Raw genomic sequence first — 22,880 nt, 5'->3', positions numbered from 1 at the left:
ATTGCCCCCCCACCCTTTTTTGAGACAGAGTCTCCCTCTGTCACTCAGGCAGGAGTGCAGTGGCACAATCTTGGCTCACTGCAACCTCTGCTTCTTGGGTTCAAGGGATTTTCTTGCCTCAGCCTCTTGAGTAGCTGAAATTATGGGTGCCCGAGACCATGCTCAGTTAATTTTTTTTTTTTTTTTTGAGACAGAATCTTGCTCTGTTGCCAAGGCTGGAGTGCAGTGGTGTAATCTCAGCTCACTGCAACCTCCACCTCCTGGGTTCAAGCAATTCTCCTGCCTCAGCCTCCCAATTAGCTGGCACCACCACGCCCAGCTAATTTTTTGTCTTTTTAGTAGAGATGGGGTTTCACTGGGTTAGCCAGAATGGTCAATCTACTGACCTCATGATCTGGCCACCTTGGCCTCCCAAAGGGTTGGGATTATAGGCATGAGTCACTGCAACCAGCCACAATAGCCCTTTAAATCCCCTGGAAGTCAGTTCAACTGATGGGAAGGGGCCTGCAACAATTAAGGGAAGATGCAACAACAATTGCCCCACCTGTCTTTTTTTTGGTTTTTGGTACAGGGTCTCACTCTGTTGCCCAGGCTGGAGTGCAGTGGTACAATCACATCACAGACCACTGCAGCCTCAACCTCCAGGGCTCAAAAAATCGTTCCCCAAGTAGCTAAGCCTATCAGTGCATGCCACCACATCCAGCTAATTTTCGTATTTTTTGTAGAGATAGGGTTTCGCTATGTGGCCCAGGCTGATCTCAAACTCTTGGACTCAGGCAATCCACCTGCTTCAGCCTCCCAAAGTGCAAGATTACAGGCATGACCCACCGTGCCTGGCCCTACTTGCTTCTATGTCTGTACTTCTGTGATCAGAAGCAGCACTCAGTGATCACAGGGTGGATCCCATTATTTGAAGGAAAGGTTCGTCTTTGCTCACCCTGGCTCCCATAAGCTGTGTACAGGTTTTTCTGAGAAACATGTGCACAGCTGCTTGTCATGGGGCTTGGTTGGCAGGGAAGAGTGGAGAAGCTGTTACTGTGCTAAGGCCTGAAACTGACTGAAATTAACTGTATTTTACCATCCAAGCTGTTCCCTGGAATTTGCAAGCCTTGAATAGACTCCTGGATTCCAAAACAGTTATATCAGACAGATTCTGCCACTGCAATTATTGTCTAGGTAAGGAGACAAGTTCCTAGTACTTGCTACTCTGCCATCTTCCTACAATCCTCTCTGGGAGTCTACATTTTTAACAATATCACAAATAATTCTGAGGCAGGTCATTTGTGGACCACAAACTGTAAGAATCTCTCATTAAGAGGCTAGCTATGGTGATTGGTCTATTGCCTTATAAATATAGGGAATTACTGTCCTGGAGGTTCTTTAATAAAGGAGGTCAAATGATAGACTATTATGTATTCAGGTGGGTTTTCTGAGGTCCCCTCAGAATGTTCTGTCTTGTGAAGAGTGGGAGGGCATTTCAGTTATTCAACAGATTTACTGAGCACCTACTATACTCCAGAGACTGTGCTAAGTTCTAGGGAATACATGGCAATAGGCAGATGGCCAGGATCTAACACAGAAACAGTAATGGGATGAATAAAACTGAGATTTGAGAACTTTCCTCTAAGTGGGGTATCTGTGACTTTCACCTTTTACATAAACAGAAGAGTCAGTAGTCTAACAAGGACCCTCAAGTGGCCAGGAGATCGTACTGCAGTATTTAATTTTCAAAGCAAAGGAATGGCACTGGAACTCTGGTACAGAGGACAAAAGATCATAGAAATTCTAGTACTAGGAAGAAAATCAAAAAAGTCCCTTTGTTTTAAGTTTTGTTGGAAGTATTTGAAAAAGACTTTATTCTGGCCAGATACAGTGACTCACGCCTGTAATACCAGCACTGTGGGAGGGTGAGGCGGGTGGATTGGTTGAGGTCAGGAGTTCCAGACCAGCTTGGCCAACATGGTAAAACTTCATCTCTACTAAAAATACAAAAATTAGCCGAGTGTGGTAGCAAGTGGCTGCAATCCTAGCTACTCAGGAGGCTGAGGTGGGAGAATCGCTTTAACACTGCTGGCGGAGGTTGCAGGGAGCTGAGATAGCACCACTGTACTCCAGCCTGGGCAACAGAAAGAGAGAGACTCTGTCTCAAAAAAAAAAAAAAAAGACTTTATTCCATTTTACTAACCATTCCTGAACTCCTAAGGATGCTGGAGTGTCTCAGGACCATAATGAATACCACTGCCTGCAGAAAACTAAGCTGAAACTTTACTAACGTCAGGAATTTTCTTCTTTATTTAGATTGATCTAATTTGCTTTCTTTTTCCTAAATGTTGAACATAATAAAATAATTAAAGACTCAATTTAACCAGTCACTGATGAAGGTAAATTTTAATGTATCTACTTCTCAGCTTGTAAAGTTTCAAGTCTTAGGCAAGGTTCCAAATGTAGCACTGGTAAGCATTTCCTAAAAATTTCTCTACTGCTTCTAGAAAAAGAAAGGGAATCACAATATTAATGAAACTTCATTCTTAGCTCAGAGATGTAAGTTTTTGGTTTCTGGGATAAGCTGCCCTAGAAGGCACACCCTTCATGGAGAAAAGGAAGTATGTAGATAGGAAAAAAGAGATTCCAATGTTTTATGTTTAATGTGTATTAAATAAGGCAACTTCTGTAACTCTCTGATAAAATTCTCAGTTCTTAACAAAAATGTAGTTTCTAATCAAATATACACTTCAATGTTCTTAAGTCTTAAATCTCAGAGATTTAATTCGGTCCTAAGTCTTAAATCTTTGCCTTAAAGACAGAGGCCAAAACCTCGATACTTACCCACACACATTTTGACATCATTCACAGTGAAGTCTGGATCCGGCATTCTATGAAACAAACACCAGTAAGTATATATGGAAAACATAACTTCTCAAGTAATGTGAGGTTTTTTTCTTGAAGTACTGAGAACTCCTCAATCAGACACTGCAATATTCACAATCAGGTTTAAAATTATTTTTAAAATATAGGTGAGTATATATTTACATATATGCATAGGAAAAAAGAATATATAAATAAATGCATGATTTAGCTAAGGGTAGTAGATTTCAGGAGATTTAAATTTGCTGGGTTTTTTTTTTTTTTTGGTTCATCTATATTTTCTCATTTACCTCTAATATGAATCACCTATATATCAAAAGAAGAAAAACATACTCTTTTAAAACTAAATGGGAAATTATTTTCAATTATTACTGTTTTGGGTTATCAGTACCACCACTGTTTATAGTCCTGGGTGTAACAAGGCCATTTTGCAACTATATCCAGCCAGGCTGAAAACACTTACTTTATTCCAAGTCCATCAGAATTCTTGAAAATCAGAGGATCTCTCAAACCACCCCGCTGGATATACTCTACATTAAAATCTGTCAACATAGAAAAATAATTATTAGAAATACAGGGAGTATAGTTAATAAATAGATAAAAGGATCAGAAAAAGGATCCTAAGTACTGAGGTATAAATAGTGTATACAGTTCTGTGTATACACTATTCTGTGTATACAGTTGTGCTGTTAGACAATAAAATATATGCTTATTAAGAATGATCTCTTAGAAAATACGGAGAGCACATTGAGAAACAAAGCTTGAGGGGTTTGCCAAATCTATATATTTCCACAGGAAATTTAGAGCTTAAATAATATGGGGGTAGTACTATTAATGAGTCATCTCATAAATGCTAAACAGAAATTATCATCTTATCTCTTAGGAGTAAAAAAAATTAATTTTGACCACTACAATATATATATGATATCCTTGTCAGTTTGCCAACGATTAAAGATGCATGGTACACATGGAATCCCATCCTCAGTTTTGGTGGGGTAGGTAAATACATAAAATGATTTTTATTGTATAGTTTTTAATTAAACTGGAAACCAAGGGAAGGAAGAAGAAGCCATTAGGCAAAAAAACTCCAATAATACTCCTGTCCTAATAAAAGATTACTTCTAATATAGCAGAGGGTGGGAGGACTGGGAGGCGAGTACATACAAGGGACACTGAATAACAAGAGAAAATAACATCAACAGGCAATATTTTAGCTGGATAAATGCTAAACCCCCAATGCTCAGAGTCTATCTGAGCATCAAAGGACTCTATGTTGGAACCAAAATTATACTGACCTTTTCCTTCCATAAACGTAACAAAATTGGCATTATATTTGTTGGTATGCAGTTTTTCTTCCAAGTCAAAAGTTCTTTTCCCTTCAATTTCATCATCTGAAATGCCGTCATCTTCATAGCGCCGTCGCATGGTACCACGCTGGGAGAGAAGGGAACATATGGATGAAATCATGCACTTTTTCATGCCTTCCTACAAGTGGTCATAGATTTCCCTACATGTGCAAAGTGCTACTTTCAAACTCAGTTGCTACTTTCCTTGCCTATGGATCTTTCTTTCTCTCAAGATAGGTGATACTCTCAGAATGCATAGTATATAATGACATTTTAATAAGCCACTGGGTCCTTTATGCATTTTGCCTTTGCTAATTCTTTGAGTCTAGATATACAAATTCACGATAACAACAGGACCAAAGACAGTCTAGTAGCTCTTTCATTTCATTTGTCTATCATTGTTTATCAGAGTGGAGACAAACTGTCTTCATAGAAATTTCAGGCCAGGATACAAAATGTCATTTTTTCATAGGGGAGAGCTGTATTTAAAATTAGCTTTGTAAAGCAATCTCAAGAAAAGACTAAAACATTTGAATTAATGGATCAAAAACTCTTGTCTCAGATAAAGGAAGAAAGCTAATCTAGAGAACAGCATTCAAGGCTGGGTGTGGTAGCTCACGCCTGTAATCCCAGCACTATGGGAGGCCAAAGTGGACGGATCACCTGAGGTCGGAAGTTTGGGACCAACCTGGCCAACATGGAGAATTCCTGTCTCTACAAAATACAAAATTAACCAGGCATGGTGGCACATGCCTGTAATCCCAGCTACTTGGTCAGGAGACTGAGGCAGGAGAATCACTTGAACCCAGGAGGTGGAGGTTGCAGTGAGCCAAGATTGTGCCACTATACTCCAGCCTGGGCAACAAGAGCAAAACTTCGTCTCAAAAAAAAAAAAAAAAAAAAAAAAGAATGAACAGCATTCGAAACAGCATACCATCAATATTTAGCTTGAAAGATAATATGTCGCTTTTGGATCCGCCATCTGCGCCTCACGTGGGGCTGCCGACAAAATGCAGATTTTCGTGAAAACCCTTACGGGGAAGACCATCACCCTCGAGGTTGAACCCTCAGATACGATAGAAAATGTAAAGGCCAAGATCCAGGATAAGATAGGAATTCCTCCTGATCAGCAAAGACTGATCTTTGCTGGCAAGCAACTGGAAGATGGACGTACTTTGTCTGACTACAACATTCAGAAGGAGTCTACTCTTCATCTTGTGTTGAGACTTCGTGGTGGTGCTAAGAAAAGGAAGAAGAAGTCTTACACCACTCCCAAGAAGAATAAGCACAAGAGAAAGGTTAAGCTGGCTGTCCTGAAATATTATAAGGTGGATGAGAATGGCAAAATTAGTCGCCTTCCTCGAGAATGCCCTTCTGATGAATGTGGTGCTGGAGTGTTTATGGCAAGCCACTTTGACAGACATTATTGTGGCAAATGTTGTCTGACTTACTGCTTCAACAAACCAGAAGACAAGTAACTGAGTTAATAAAAGACATGAACTAACAACAACAACAAAAAAGATAACATGTCTTTCCAAAGAAGATATACAAATGGACAATAAGCACATGAAAAATGCTCAATTCTCATTAGTCATCAGAGAAATGCAAACCAAAACCGCAATGAAATACCACTTTATACCCACCAGAATGGCTATCATCAAAGGAATAAACAATAACATGCTGATGTGAATGTACATCAGTTGGAAACCTCATACATTACTGGTGGAAATGTAAAATGGTGCAGACACTGGCAAACAGTTTGAAAGTTCCTTAAAAAGTTAAACAAAGTTATCCTAAGACCCAACTATTCTTCTCCTAGGTATATATCCAAAAGAACTGAAAACCTATGTTCTTCTTTGCAAAACAAAAGCTTACACACATGTTCACACTAGCATTATTCACAAAAGGCTTAAAGGTAGAAACAATCCAAATGTCAATCAATTGATGAATGGATGAACAAAATATGATATACCTACACAATTAGATGTTATTTAGCCACAAAAAGGAATGAAGGGATTTCCAGCTCTCTGGAATCCCCTCCCACATAGTGGAAGCAAAAAAAAAAAAAAGGAATGAAATACTGCTATGTGCCATAACATAACAGTATTTATGTTATGTTCTGAAAACATTATGCCAAGTACAAAAAAGCCAGACATAAAAGATCACATATTGTATGACTTCATTAAAATAAATGTCTAGAATAGGCAAATCCATAGAGACAGAAAGTAGATTCATAGTTGCCACGGCTGGAGAAAAAGAAGAATAAGGAGTGACTGATAATAGTATGCATTTTTTTGAGAGCAATGAAAACGTTCTGGAATCAGATAATGGTGACATTTGTACAACTCCGTGAATATACTAAAAAACCACCGGATTGTACACTTTATTTTCTGAGACGGGGTTGTGCTCTGTCGCCCAAGCTAAAATGTGGTGGCTCGATTAAGGCTCACCGCAACCTGAACCTCCTAGACTCTGGTGATCACCTATAGCCTCCCATAGTTGGGACCACCAGTGCCCACCACCACCACATCCACCTAATTTTTTTTATTTTTAGTAGTGACAGGGGTTCACCATGCCAGCCAGGCTGGTCTCAAACTCCTGTGCTCAAGCAATCTGCACACTTCAGCTTTCCAAAGTGCTGGGATTATAGCTGTGAGTCACCACACCCAGCTGACTTTTATACTTTAAATGAGTAGACTGTATGGTATGAGAATTCTACCTAATAAGCAGTTACTTTCAAAATGTTGCTTATACTTCAAGTTTACCTTTTAAGACAGTCACGTGCAGTATGACATTTCAGTCAATGATAGACTGCATGTATATGACAGCGGTCCCATAAGATTACAGTAGAACTAAAAAATGCCTATATCTTAGTGACACTGTTGCCATCAGGACATCATAGCACAACACATTACTTCTGTTTGTGGTGATGCTTGTGTAAATCTAACTGCGCTGCCAGTCATATAAAAGTGTAGCACATGCCGTTACAAATAGTACACAATAAATGACCGTGTTACTGGTTTATGTATTATTCTGTACTTATTATTTTAGCATGCATTCCTTCTACTTATTTTTTTCTTAACTTTAACTGTAAAACAGCCACAGGCAGGTCTTTTAGGAGGTATCCAAAAGAAGGCATTGTTATCACAGGAGATAACACTTCATGCATGTTACTGTACCTGAAAATCTTCCAGTGGGAAAAGACGTGAAGGTGGAAGACAGTGATAGTGATGTTCTGTGATACTGATGATCCCAACCCTCTGCAGGCTAATGTGTATGTTTATGTCTTGGTTTTTAACAAAAAAGTTTAAAAAGTTAAAAAAGATTTTAGGGCCGGGCGTGGTGGCTCACGCCTATAATCCCAGCACTTTGGGAGGCCGAGGCAGGTGGATCACGAGGTCAGGAGATGGAGACCATTCTGGTCAACATGGTGAAACCCCGTCTCTACTAAAAATACAACAAATTAGCTGGGCATGGTGGCGCGTGCCTGTAATCCCAGCTACTCGCGAGGCTGAGGCCGGAGAATTGCCTGAACCCAGGAGGCGGAGGTTGCGGTGAGCCGAGATCGCACCATTGCATTCCAGTCTGGGTAACAAGAGTGAAACTTCGTCTCAAAAAAAAAAGCTTACAGAATAAGGATATAAAGAAAATGCTTTTGTATAGTGGTATATCTGTGTTTTAAGGAAAGTATTATTACAAAAGTGGAAAATTTGAAAAAATTCAAAAGTATATAAAGTTAAAAGGTTACAGACTAAGCTTAGTTTATTATTATTATTATTATTTTTTTAAAGGAGTCCTGCTCTGTTGCCCAGGCTGGACTGCAGTGGCATGATCTTGGCTCACTGAAACCTCTGCCTCCTGGGTTCAAGCAATTCTCCCACCTCAGCCTCCTGAGTAGCTGGGATTACAGGTACCCACCAACATGCCCGACTAATTTTTATATTTTTAGTAGAGAGGGGGTCTCACCATGTTGGCCAGGCTGGTCTTTAACTCCTGACCTCGGGGGATTCATCCACCTTGGCCTCCCAAAGTGCTGGGATTATAGGCATGAGCCACAATACCTGGCCTAATTATTGAAGAAAAAAATGTTATAAATTAAAAAATAAAACACTGTTCATAAAATCTACAAAAGTGTCCTAGGGCCTCACATTTACTCACTATTCACTCACTGACTCACCTAGAGCAACTTTCAGTCCTACAGGGTCCATCACAGGAAGTGCCCTATACACGTATACCATTTTTCACCTTTTATAACATATTTTCACTGTACCTTTTCTATATTTGGATACAAAAATATTTACCACCATGTTATAACTGCCTATAGTATTCAGTACAATAACATGCTGTACAGATTTGTAGCCTAGGAGCTATAGGCTATACCATATAACCTAGGGGTGTAGTAGACTATGCCACCCAGGTTTGTGTAAGTACACTCTATATTGTTAATATAATTATGAAACTCCCTAACTATACACTTCTTAGAATATATCCCCACTGTTGAGTAATGCATGACTGTATTTTACTTTAGCCAGTGTTAAAATTTGTCGAAATTTCTCGAATACATACCCAACAGGCAATTGGATGTGCCAGTGGTAGTGGTAAGGGTAAAGTCACCCTACCTTTATTTGTGCTAAGAACAACCAAATCTGGAATTTAAAGCTAAATATTGATGGTCTAGAACAGATTATGTAGCACCTGAAGTTACAGAAACACATAAGAAAATGAGACACTGGAGAAAGGTCTCTTAGGAAGTAGAAGTCTGTGAAAGGGCAGAAATAAGTCATAAAAAACAAAAGAAACAAATCTATTACACACTAGAGGAAAGCAAGATTCAACTCATCAGTTTTAGGCAAAAACACAAAGGGGAAATCTGGTATATTTTCCATACTTAGTAAAAAAACCTTAGAACACTCTCTTACCTAGTAACTTGGCTGCCACAAATCACAGTTCAAAAGCCAAAAGAAGGTTTAATTTTGAAAGACTTCACTGACACCAACAATGCCATCATCATTCAAAATATTTTTAGCATATGGAGCTGCTGCACTCCTGTCTGGGCAGCAGAACCAAAACTTGTCTCAAAATAACTAAATAAAAATAAAAATAATAAAAATAAAACCGGGTTGGGTGCAGTCCTAGGATTACAGGCTCATACCTGTAATCCTAGCACTTTGGGAGACTAGCTCAGGTGAATCACTTGAGCCCAGGAATTAGAGACCAACCTAGTTCATGTCAAAACCTGTCTCTATTAAAAATACAAAAACTGAGTGGGCATAGCGGCTCACACCTATAATCCCAGCACATGGGGAGGCCAACACAGGTTGATCATTGCAGTCAGGAGCTCCAAACCAGCCTGGCCAATACAGAAACCACTTCTCTACTAAAAACTAAAAACAAAAAGTTAGGCTGGAGCAGTGGCTCCCACCTAGCACTTTGAAAGGTCGAGATGGGCAGATCACCTGATGTCGGGAGTTTGAGATCAGCCTGACAAACATGGAGAAACCCTGTCTCTACTAAAAATACAAAATTAGCCAGGTACGGTGCCGCATGCCTGTAATCTCAACTACCTGGGAGGCTGAGGCAGGAGAATCACTTGAACCTGGGAGGCGGATACATTGTGCCATTGCATTTCAGCCTGGGCAAGAGTGAAACTCTGTCTCAAAATAACTAACTAAATAAGGAGCCAGGAGAGGTAGAAAGCATGGTGGAAGGCGACAGTAATCCCAGACACTTGGGAGCTGAGGCAGAAGAATCGCTTGAAACCAGGAGATGAAGGCTGAAGTGACTGAGAGGGAACCACTGTACTCCAGTCTGGGTGACTGAGTGAGACTCTGTATCAAAAAAAACAAAAACAAAACAAAAAAAACTGGGCCGGGCAGAGCGACTCACACAAGCCCCATAATCCCAGCACTTTGGGAGGCTGAGGCAGGTGGATTACCTGAGGCCATGAGCTCAAGACCAGCCTGAACAACAAGGTGAAATCCCATCTCTGCTAAAAATACAAAAATTAGCCTCAAGTGGTGGCAGGGGCCTGTAGTCCTAGCTACTCAGGAGGCTGAGACAGGAGAATTGCTTGAACCCCGGAGGCGGAGGTTGCAGTAAACCAAGACTGCACCACTGCACTCCAGCCTGAGCAATGAAGCCAGATTCAGTCTCAAAAAACAAACAAACAGATAAGCAAAAACTGTGGTGGGAGGTTACCTGAGCCCTGGGAGGTCGAGGCTGCAGTGAATTGTTACAGCGCCACTGCACTCTAGCCTGTGTGACAGGGTGAGACGTTGTCTCAAAATAAAAATAAAAACCCATGCGTGACGTTACACCTATAATATTGCATCATTTTTGTTTTTTCTATTTTGAGATGGGGGTCTCACTCTGTCTCAAAAAAAAAAAAAAACAAGGAAAGAAAACATACGTAATGGCGAAAGACTGAAAGCTCTCCCCCTAAGATTAGGAACAAGACAAAGATATGTTTGTTCCCCATTTCTAATCAACACTGTATTAAGTTTCTAGCTAGGGCAATTAGGCAAGAAAAAGAAAAGTTTGGAAAGAAAGAAGTAAAACTACCTCTATTCACAAATGACATGATCTTGTACACAGAAAACTACAAGAAATACACAAAACTGTAAGAGCTAATAAAATCAGTTCCATTTCTATACACTAGCAATGAAAAATCCAAATATTATTTTTTTAAAAATCCATTTACAATAGCATAAAAAAACTAAGAAATAAATTTAACAAGTACAAGACTTATATACCAGAAAATTACAAAGCATTGTTCAAATAAATTAAATGATAGCTAAATGGAAAAATGTCCCGTGTTCATGAACTGAAAGGCATTATTAAAATGATAAAATACTCTCCAACTGATCTTCAAATTCAAAGCAATTCTTACCAAAATCACAGCTTTTTTTTTGTAGTTTTAGTAGAGTGAGGTTTCACCGAATCACAGCTTTTTTTTTTTTCTTTTTCTTTTTTTTTGGCAGAAATTAGCAAGATGATCTTAAAATGCATATGGAAATACCAGGAAACCAGAATAGCCAAAACAATCCTTAAAGAGAACAAAAGAAAGCTGAGAAGATCACTTGAGTCAAGGAGTTCAAGACCAGCCCCTGGCTCTACAAAAAATAAAGTATTAGCCAGGCATGCTGGTGTGTGCTTGCAATCCCAACTCCTCAGGAGGCTCAGGTAGGAAGACGGCTTGAGCCCAGGTGACTGAGGTTGCTGTGAGCCGTGTTCACGCCATTGAACTCAGGCTGAGTAACAGAGTGAGATCCTGTCTCCAAAAAAAAAAAAACTTGCTATAAAACTATAGTAATGAAGACTGTGTGGTACTGGTGTTTAAAGACTGATGTACAGATAGAATAGAAAGGAGAATCCAGACATGAACTCTTATACTTATGGTCAATTGATTTTCAACAAGCACTCCAAGGCCAGGAGTGCTGCTCATGCCTGTCATCTCAGCACTTTGGGAGGCCTAGGCAGGCAGATCACTTGAGATGAGGAGTTCAAGACCAGCCTAGCCAACATGGTGAAACCCCATCTCTACTAAATATACAAAAATTAGCTAGGCATGGTGGCACATGTCTGTAATGCCAGCTACTCGGAAGGCTGAGGCAGGAGAATTGCTTGAATCCAGGAGGCGGAGGTTGCTGTGAGCCAAGATCGTGCCACTGCACTCCAGCCTAGGCGACAGAGCAAGACTCCATCTCAAAAAAAGAAAAAGGAAATTTTAAAAAAAGCATGCCAAGACAATTTAATGGCAAAAGTATTTTTAAGAAACTGTGCTGGGACAACCAGATATGAACATGTCAAAGAATGAAAGTGGACCTCCACCTCAAACCACACACACACAAATTAATTTAAGATGAATGAAAAGTTTAAATGAAGGATCTAAAACTAAAAAACTCTTAGAAGGTTTTATGTTATAAATATTCATGATTTTTGATTACGCAATGGTTTTATATTCTTTCTTTCCTTTTTTTTTTTTTTGATACAGGGTCTCACTATAGCCCTGGCTGGACTACAGTGACATGATCTCAGCTTACTGCAACCTCTGCCTCCTAGGTTCAAGCAATTCTCCTGCCTCAGCCTCCCAAGTAGCTGGGACTATACAGGCATGTGCCACTGGCTAATTTTTGTATTTTTTGGTAGAAAAAAATTTTGCCATGTTGGCCAGGCTGGTCTGGAACTCCTGACCTCAAGTGATCCACCTGCCTCGGCCTCCCAAAGTACTGGGATTTTTGTTTAAGAGACAGGATCTTACTCTGTTGCCCAGGCTGCAGTATAGTTATACAATCATAGTTCACTGCAGCCTCAAACTTCTGGGCTCAAGCAATCCTCCTTCCTCAAACTCCCAAGGAGCAAGGACTACAAGCCCCTGTCACTATGCATGGCTAATTATTTTGGGGGAGGGGGAGGTCTCACTATGTTGCTCAGGCTGGTCTTGAACTCCTGGCCTAAAGCAATCCTCCACCCTGAGCCTCCCAAAGCACTAGGATTACAGGTGTATCCCACTGTGCCTGGCCTATGCCACGGTTTCTTAGACATGACTCCAAAAGCACAATTTAACTTTGACTTCCTTAAACCTTTTATGCTACAAAACACACTGTCAAGAAAGTAAAAAGATAATCTATACAATAGGATTTTCTCCCATTTGCAAATCATATATCTAATAAGGACCCAGAATCTACAAAATATTGAAAGAACTTTTATACCTCAATAATAGAAAGGACCAAAAAATGGACAATTTAAAAATGGGCAAAAGATCTGAATAGCTATTTCTGAAAGAACACTGATCAATAAGTATATAAAATATTATAATTTTTTCAACCTCATTAGTAATTAAAGAAATGCAAATCAACACCATAATAAGATACCACTTCATACCTAATAGTCAGATAAGTGCTGGTGAGGAGGTAGAGAAAGTGGAACCCTCATTTGCTGCTGTTGAGAATGCAAAATAGCACAGCAATACCTTTGGAAAATAATCTGGCAGTTTCTCAGATTGTTTAAACATAAAATTGCCATATGACCCAGCAATTTCCACTCCTGGGTCTCTACCCAAGAGAAGGAAAACATACATCTAAACAAAAACTTGCACATAAACGTTCACAGTAACATAATTATAATAACCAAAAGGTATGGAAAATAAGTATGTGCAAAAAATAAATAAATAACCAAAAGGTAGAAAGCACCCAAAAATCCATCAACTGATGAATGAATAAATAAAATGTAGTCTATTCACACAGTGGAGTGTTTAGCAACAAAGGGGAATGAATTACTGATAAATGCTACTCCAACCAAAAACACCATGCTTAGTGAAAAAGACAGTCACAAAAGGCCACGTTATATGATTCCATTTATATGAAATACCCAGAATAAGTATATTCACAGATACAGAAAGTAGATCAGTGGTTGCCAGGAGCCAGGAGGAAGGGAGATGGGCAATAAATGCTAAATGTGTACTGGGTTTCTTTGGGGTAATGAAAGTGATCTGAAATTAGATAGTGATGACTGATGTTTGCATAACTTTATGAATATACTAAAAACCACTGAACTGCATACTTTCAAAAAAGTAAATTCCATGGTACATAAATTTTGTCTCAAAAAATAAATGGCAAGCCAGGCAGAGTGGCATGCACTTGCAGACCCAGCTATTCAGGATGAGGCAAGAGAAACGCTTGAGCCCAGGAGTTGGAGGCTGTAGTATACTATGAATAGCTACTGCACTACAGTCTGAGCAACTTAAAAATATTCAGTCATTATGTAATAATAATAGTAGTAGTAAAAAATTGGCAATTTGTTGTTGTTTTGTTTTTTTTTTTGAGACGCTGTCTCATCCTGTCACCCAGGCTGGAGTACAATGGCATGATATCAGCTGACTGAAACCTCTGCCTCCTGGGTTCAAGCAATTCTCGTGCCTCAGCCTCCCGAACACCTGGGATTACAGGTGTGTCCCATCATGCCTGGCCCTTTTTTTTTTTTTTTTTTTTTTTGAGATGGAATCTCGCTCTGTCGCCAGGCTGGAGTACAGTGGTGCAATCTCGACTCACTGCAGCCTCAACCTCCCGAGTTCAAACGATTCCCCTGCCTTAGCCTCCCGAGCAGCTGGGACTAGAGGCATGTGCCATCATGCCCGGCTAATTTTTTTGTATTTTAGTAGACGGGGCTTCACCATGTTGGCTAGAATGGTCTCAATCTCTTGACCTCATGATCCACCCGCCTCAGCCTCCCAAAATGTTGGGATTACAAGTGTGAGCCACTGCGCTTGGCCTTTTTTTTTTTTTTTTTTGAGACTGGGTCTCACTCTGTTGCTCAGGCTGGAGTGCAATGGTGTGATCTCAGCTCACTGCAACCTCCGCCTGCCAGGTTCAAGTGATTCTCCTGCCTCAGCCTCTGGAGTAGCTGGGATTACAGGCACCAGCCACAATACCCGGCTAATTTTTGTATTTTTAGTAGAGATGGGGTTCCACCATGTTGGCCAGGCTGGTCTTGAACTTCTGACCTCAAGTGATCCACCTACCCTTTGGCCTCCCAAAGTGCTGAGATTACAGGCCTAATTTTTGTATTTTTAGTAAAGACCGGGTCTCACCATGTTGGCCAGGCTGATTTCTAACTCCCAAACTTAGCTGATCTGCCTGCCTCAGCTTCCCAAACTGCATGAATTACAGGCATTTGCCACTGTGCTCAGCCATAAATAGGCAGTTTGAAAAAGAATAAAAGGTAATGCTATATATATATAATTTTTTTTTTTTTGAGACAGAATTTCACTTTTGTTGTCCAGGCTGGAGTGAAACAGTGTGATCTCGGCTCACTGCAACAACTGCCTCCCAGGTTCAAGGGACTCTCCTGCCTTAGCCTCCCAAGAGCTGGGATTACAGGCATGTGCCACCATGCCCGGCTAATTTTACATTTTTAGTAGAGTCGAGGTTTCACCATGTTGGTCAGACTGGTCTTGAACTCCTGACCTCAGGTGATTCACTCACCTTGGCCTCCCAAAATGCTGGGATTACAGGTGTGAGCCACCACACCAGGCCGCGATGCATATATTTAAGAAGAGCTATGCATTTTTATAATATGAGAATAAGGGCTGATGTAGACCAAGAGAAGGCACACTTGAAGGCACACTTGTTTAAAAACTTTTTTAGAAAGCACAATCTTTCTAGACAATTTCCACAGCCATTAAACAAACAAATAAACAAAAAAACAGGTACTCTATTTAATTAACTAGTATAATATGCCAGGAATGCAAAAGCAGCTTGTTATAAGAATTTCAGCTCCATCTATAATTCACCACCTAAACACATTAAAGGAGAAAAACTACATGATCATCTGGATCTGTGCTGCCCAATATAGTATCATTTTCAAAAAATCCTCCCTATACAGCGTGTGGTGGCTCACACCTGAAATTCCACCTCTTTGGAAGGCAGAGGTAGGAGAAATGCTTGAGGCCGGCTTGGGCAACATAGCAGGACCCTGTATTTACACAATTTTTTTTTTAATTAGCTGGGCATGGTGGCACATGCCTATAGTCCCCAGCTACTCAGGAGGCTGATATGAGAGGATTATTTGATCCCAGGATGATCAAGAAAAAAAACAGCTGAATGCTATTTCATCAAAATTCAAAAATTTCCTGCAAAACCAAGTGCAGCGGCTCATGCCTGTAATCTCAACACTGGGTGGCTGAGGTGAGAAGACCACTTGAGGCCAGGTGTTAAAGACAAGCCTGGGCAACATAGTGAGGCTCTGTCTCTACAAAAAATAAAAATTAAATTTTAAAATGGTCAGGCATGGTAGCTGACACCTCTAATCCCAGCACTTTGGGAGGCCGAGGTGGGTGGATCACGAGGTCAAGAGATCGAGACCATCCTGGTCAACAAGGTGAAATCCCATCTCTACTAAAAATACAAAAATTAGCTGGGCATGGTGGTGCGCGCCTGTAGTCCCCGCTACTCGGGAGGCTGAAAGCAGGAGAATTGCTTGAACCCAGGAGGCGGAGGTTTCGCTAAGTCGAGATCGTGCCATTGCACTCCAGTTTGGGTAACAACAGTGAAACTCTGTCTCCAAAAAAAAAAAAAAAAAAAAAGAATTAGGATGAATGATGGATTTATTTTACAGATGAACACAAAGGTAAAACTGACCCAAGTTAACCTTTTTGGGTTAATAGCAGAAAAACAACAAAAAAGAAAATGTGTCTAAAGGGAAAATATATCTAATGTGGCTTCTACTATTACTTTGCTGTGCAACTGTAGGTAATTTAATAAATCATTTAACCTCTCAGATCTCAACTTTCCCTTGGAAGTAAACAACTTAAGGTCCCACTGTGTTCAAAATAAAGTCCTCTACACTCTGATTCCAACTCAGATCATTTCAATCTCATTCCTATTTATATTATATGTTGAAAATTTGCTATATACCTGTCCTTCTGATCTGTTTCTCTAGCAATTCAGAGAATATCTGATTTCAGACTCAGCCACCCCACCGTCCTGACTAGGAACACTGAGGGAGACCTGGTGGTGGGGTTGGCAGGGAACTCTCCTAGGGCCTTCCACATCTTCCATTCAACCTCCCACAACCCACCCCCTAATTCCACCATCAAAAAAGTTGAACTTCTAGGTATCGCAAATCTCAATCAACCAGATGTTAAAGGCTATTTTTTCTGGACAGCTTAACTAAGCAATTACCATTCTAAGAGGCACAAAGAAGTCAAAGTGTTTGAGTACCTACCATTGCCAGGTACTGTAACAAGCACTATGCATGTATTGATCTATTTAAATCCAACAGCCCTATGAGATATTAATACTCTCTTTACAAACAAAGAATTGAAAGACAGAAGCACCCTGTCCAAGTTACAAAGCTAGTAATTGGTGTGGCTGGGATCTGAACCCAGGCACTTTGGTTCTAGAGGTGACATTCCTAACCACTACTCTATACTACAAAAATCCACTTAGGTTGAGACTTCAACCAGACCAGTCTTTTAAGGCAACTGGAAGAAACTGTCAAAGACGACCTCAGACAGCTTAAATGGGTCTGGCAGAGAGAAGGTGCAGTGGTGGGACCAGTTAGCAACAAAGGAGAAAAACATGCTTCGTAGGTAAAGGATTAGCAAAGGATCTTCCCTGGAGTGAGAGATTTCTGATATTTGCTAAGGGATACCACATTTCTAGCTATACCATTGTTTATCTAATATTCCACCATTCCTGGTTTCTAATTCTAGCTTTTCTTTGACAACTGGTCGTTGAACTACTCTGGCAAAAATGAAAACACTGCTATTTCTAATCAGCATTTTGTATCACAAAGTGTTTGAACTCAGTACATTTATTGTGTGTATGCTATGAAAATATGCTCTAGCTTCCTATATTTGTAATTATAATTTATTATAGATCTTCTAAAAAGATGAGGTTGGCTTTTTTTTTTTTTTTTTTGAGATGGAGTCTTGCTCTGTTCCCAACCTGGAGTGTAGTGGCATGATCTCGGCTCATTGCAATCTCTGCCTCCTGGGTTCAAGTGATTCTCCTGCCTCAGCCTCCCCAGCAGCTGGGATTACAGCCCCCACCCCATGCCCAACCACACCTGGCTAATTTGGATATTTTTAGTAGACACAGGGTTTCCCTATGTTGGCCAGGCTGGTCTGGAACTCCTGACTTAGGTGATCCCACCCGCCTTGGCCTCCTAAAATGCTGGGATTATAGACATGAGCCACTTTGTCCAGTTGGCCAATATTTTCCATCAAGAATAATTTCTCATCTCCTATTTTCTCTAAGGAACAAAAAATTCCAATCTATATTACTCCACTGCTTTTCAGTGAACTTTTAATTACAATAGCCTCTTGCTGGTGATGGCATAAGAAACCAAGTAACCTCTAGGTGCAGGGGCTCATGCCCATAATTCTAAAACTTAGGAGGCTGAGATGTGTGGTTCACTTGAGTCCAGGAAATCAAGACCAGCATGGGCAACAAGGTGAAACCCCATCTCTACTAAAAATGCAAAATATTAGCTAGCATGGTGGCAGGTGCCTGTGGTCCTGGCTCTCAGGGTACTGAGGTGGGATGATCACCTGAGCCTGGGCTGTGGAGAGCCATGATCACTCCACCGCACTTTAGACTAGGCAACAGGAGTGAGACCCTAGGGAAAGGAGACAAGGGAAAGGGGAAAGGGGAAGGGAAAGGGGAGGGGAGAAGGGGAGAGGGGAAGAATGGGGAGGGGAAGGGGGAGGGGAGGGGGAAGGGATGGAGGGAGAGGGAGAGAAGGGGGAGGGGAAGGGAGGGGGAGGGAGAGGAGAAGAAAAGGAAAGGAAGGGAGGGAGGGAGGCAGGCCAGGCACAGTGGCTCACTTCTATAATCCCAACACTTTGGGAGGCAGAGGCAGTTTAAGACCAGCCTGACTACATGGTCAGCCTAATCAACATGGTAAAACCCCATCTCTACTAAAAATATAAAAATTAGCCAGGCGTGGTGGCACATGCCTGTAGTCCCAACTACTCAGGAGGGTGAGGCAGGAGAATCGCTTGAACCCGGGAGGCGGAGGTTGCAGTGAGCCAAGATCGTGCCACTGCACTCCAGCCTGGTGACAGAGGAGGGAGGGAGGAAGGAACCAAGTGACAACTAGAATTATGTCTCACACTGTGATACCCCCTTTTTTTTTTTTGGAGACAGAGTCGTACACTGTCGCCCAGGCTAGAGTGCATTGGCATGATCTTGGCTCACTGCAACCTCCGCCTCCTGGCTTCAAGCACTTCTCTTGCCTCAGCCTCCCGAGTAGTGGGACTACAGGCGTGCACCACCATGCTCGGCTAATTTTTTGTATTTTTAGTAGAGATGGGGTTTCACCATGTTGACCATGATGGTCTCAAACTCCTGACGTTGTGATCCGCCTGCCTCAGCCTCCCAAGGTGCTGGGGATTACAGGCGTTAGCCACTGTGCCCAGCTGATAACATTTTAAAAATATATATATTTGGGGCATTGTTTTGTAAAGTTATGTAAAACTACATGGATTAAATATGAAACTCTGCAACATATACCAAATCCCCACTTCATAGCCTTAATATGTACTTAAATAAATAAACTTTAAAAGAAGCAGCTCAGGCTTTCATTCTGTTCTCCCCCAACATATAAATGCATACATATCCAAAAAAAGTCAACTTCAAAATGTTGTTGCTCTCATTTTCTTTCTTTGCAACCTTTTGAATACCCAGCACTGCTGCCAGGTAACACAGTGGGCCATATGTGGAAGAGGGACATTGCTGTCTTCCCTCAACCCTGTGTACGTGTGTATGTGTACACTATAATTCATACAAGACCATACTGAATATAGAAAAATAGCCAGACATGGCTGGGTACAGTAGCTCATGCCTGTAATCCCAGCGCTTTGGGAGGCTGAAGCAGGCGAATTATCTGAGGTCAGGAGTTCGAGACCAGCCTGCCCAACACAGCAAAACCCCATCTATACTAAAAATACAAAAGATTAGCTGGGCATGGTGGCATGTGCCTGTAATCCCAGCTACTCAGGAGGCTGAGGCAGGAGAATCACTTGAACGTGGGAGGCAGAGGTTGCAGTGAGCTGAGATGGCACAACTGCACTCCAGCCTGGGCAACAAGAGAGAAACTCCATCTCAAAAAAAAAAAAAAAGAAAGAAAAGAAAAAAAAGAAAGGAAGGAAAATAGCTCGACATTCACATACAAAAATTAAAATACACAGTCCTAGCACTCCAGAAGACTGTTGGCCAGTAGGGGATGACAAATATGTAAATAAATTATAGTATTATAATCTAATGTGCTATGTATTAAGACAGGTATTGAAGCCCAGGAGGAAGAACAATTAACACAGGGGGATTGGGGGAAGCTCCATGTAAGAAGTTACGTAAGAAAAATGCTGATTCATTCAATATAACTTTACTGGACATCTACCAAGTTCCAAAGACTATAGATAGACTGTGTTGCTCCTCTATAGCAATGATCTCTTCAAACCCTTTTTTTGGTTTCTCTTCACCTACTAGAGTTATCGGTATCTCCTTTTATTTATTTATTTATTTAATCTTATTTTTTTCTGAGATGGAGTTTCACTCTTGTTGCCCAGGCTGGAGTGCAATGGTGTGATCACGGCTCACCGCAACCGCCGCCTCCCAAGTTCAAGTGATTCTCCTGTCTCAGCCTCCTGAGTAGCCGGGATTACAGGTGCCCATCACCGCATCTGGCTCATTTTGTATTTTTAGTAGAAATGGGATTTCTCCATGTTGGTTGGGATAGTCTCGAACTTCCAACCTCAGGTGATCCACCTGCCTTGGTCTCCCAAAGTGCTGGGATTAAAGGCATGAGTCACTGTGCTCAGTCCAGTATCTCCTTAATTATACATATATATATGTGTGTGTGTGTGTGTGTATATACATATACATATATATATGTATATGTATATGTATATGTATATGTATATGTATATGTATATAAAACATTTCTCTGGGCCGGGCGCGATGGCTCACGCCTGTAATCCCAGCACTTTGGGAGGCCGAGGCGGGTGGATCACAAGGTCAAGAGATCGAGAGCATCCTGGTCAACATGGTGAAACCCCGTCTCTACTAAAAATACAAAAAATTAGCTGGGCATGGTGGCGCGTGCCTGTAATCCCAGCTACTCAGGAGGCTGAGGCAGAAGAATTGCCTGAACCCAGGAGGCGGAGGTTGTGGTGAGCCGAGATCGCACCATTGCACTCCAGCCTGGGTAACAAGAGCGAAACTCCGTCTCAAAAAAAATAAATAAATAAATAAATAAATAATAAAACATTTCTCTGAAATAAATTATTAAACTTGTTTACAAAGTTTGAAAATTTTCATTATATCTCATGAGGGATTTTAACGAGAATATCCTAAGGAAGTAGAAAAAGAGTTGGAATCACTGCCTTACAATGACAAAGCCTTGGGCCCCAATTTTTATCTTTTGATCCATGTGAAATGTTTTCCCCCTACGTGTTTTTTTTTTTTTTTTTTTTTTTTTAAATAAGATGGGGTTTCACCATGATGGCCAGGCTGGTCTTGAACTCCTGCCCGCAGGTGCTTCACCCACCTCGGCCTTCCAAAGTGCTGGGATTACAGGCATGAGCCACCGCGCCCGGCCTTTTTTGTTTTTTTTTTTTTTTCTTTTTCCCCCTAAATGATAAGTGGCCTGAGCACAGAGAATAAGGAAGAACACAAGTTTAGTTTTAACATAACTGCCTAATATATTACAAAGAAGATGTAGTGATAAATTAACATGGCTGAAAAACTTGCTTTTCTTTTATCGAAAGGTCAGCCTTCAAATATATTCTGGAAAAAGTTAGATCAACTTCTACAAGATGAACAGCACACAGAACAGTTTCCACATAAGAAAAATGTTAGGAGATCGCAGTAATTCCAACAACCAGATAGTATAGTCCATAAATAGAAGGCATCATCTACAGAATTTAACAGCAGGAAGCTCATGCATACCTAAGTCTCTTGATAAAAAAAAATATTTAGTCAGTAGAACCTTTAAAGAAAAAAAAAAAGATAGTGAAGGCAAAATGCTCAAGAGAAGATGAACATATAAAACAAAAGTAAACTATTCCCTAAAAAGTTCCCTCAAGAATAGTGTCAAATAGTTACATATATATAATGATCCTGACCACAAACATGCCCTCCACAAAACTAACTAGCCAAGAAATGAGTTAAAAGTGCTAGATCTCTCCCGGCATTGCCTGCTTTCCTACACAACATCAGGTGTAGTCAACCGCTCATATGCTTGCTACGCATTTAACTATAATATCATCACAATTCTGCAACAACAACAAAATGTGGCTATCCATTCAAGATGAAGATAAGTCACCTCAACATCACCTTGAAGAGAAGCAATCTGAATTGAGCACATTCTTCTGTTTTTCCAAAGGTTTTTACTGGAATATGTACATACTCTTTGCCTTGGGTGCTACCAAAAGCAGTAACTCACGATACTAAACTTTTTTTTTTTTTAGGCAGAGCCTCACTCTGTTGCCCAAGCTGGAGTGCAACAGTGTGATCTCAGCTCATTGCAACCTCCATCTCCCAGGTTCAAGCGATTCTCATGCCTCAGCCTCCCGAGTAGCTGAGATTACAGGCGTGCACCACCACACCTGGAGAATTTTTGTTGTATTTTTAGTAGAGATGAGGTTTCACCATATTGACCAGGCTGTTTTCAAACTCCTGACTTCATGTGATCCTCTGGCCTCAGCCTCCCAAAGTGCTGGGATTACAGGCGTGAACCACTAACATCTGGCCAATAAACTTCCTACCAACAAGCAAGTAGTATTCAGTGTACCCGCCAAAGAAAATCTAGTCAAACCACCAAAGAAACTAGAAGTAGGTAAGTTATGGCATTTGTGAGTGTCCAAGCCAACATGGGGTTGTGTTTTTTTAAGTAACTATGAAGTAAACATGTATAATTCCTTACTCTCCCTCTGTCCCACTATTCCAGATCTTCACTTCCTTTTTATAGCCCCCAAACAATTTTAAAAATGAGCACTCTTAATATATGGCATTTTAAAATTAACCTGAGCTAAATGAAATCATAACTCAAAATGAAAATAAAATATTTGCTTTTTCTAATTATTTGCCTCCTAGAGCAGAAAAGAAGGGGATTTTAGAAGGCCTCATCACTAAGAAATAATCTAAAATACTACTTTAAGAGACA

General features: G+C 40.7%; 1 protein-coding gene and 1 pseudogene across 8 annotated transcripts in view; one reads left to right on the top strand and one right to left on the bottom strand.

Moving 5' to 3' along the window:
• The window catches only part of KDM2A (lysine demethylase 2A), a 143,369-nt gene that overhangs the window by 70,320 nt on the left and 50,169 nt on the right, over nt 1–22,880 (bottom strand). For 2 of the 8 annotated variants that reach the window (XM_017978308.5, XM_054241115.2), the window contains exons 3-6: nt 8,178–8,277; nt 4,161–4,299; nt 3,329–3,407; nt 2,827–2,873 (exon numbers count right to left, since the gene is read on the bottom strand). In XM_017978308.5, coding sequence (XP_017833797.2) covers nt 2,827–2,873; nt 3,329–3,407; nt 4,161–4,299; nt 8,178–8,180 — 268 coding nt within the window. In that variant the 5' untranslated portion in view covers nt 8,181–8,277. Of the gene's footprint in view, nt 1–2,826; nt 2,874–3,328; nt 3,408–4,160; nt 4,300–7,390; nt 7,575–8,177; nt 8,278–8,777; nt 10,104–11,100; nt 11,257–22,880 lie in introns of those variants that run through there. The other 6 variants (XM_078341538.1, XM_078341539.1, XM_078341540.1 and 3 more) reach the window with 6 other exon arrangements.
• Nucleotides 5,213–5,710, top strand: LOC118145538 (ubiquitin-ribosomal protein eS31 fusion protein pseudogene; annotated as a pseudogene).

Source organism: Callithrix jacchus, chromosome 10 (genome assembly GCF_049354715.1).
Source record: "Callithrix jacchus isolate 240 chromosome 10, calJac240_pri, whole genome shotgun sequence".
Lineage (NCBI taxonomy): Eukaryota > Metazoa > Chordata > Mammalia > Primates > Cebidae > Callithrix > Callithrix jacchus.
This window is presented reverse-complemented; position numbering and strand designations above follow the sequence as displayed.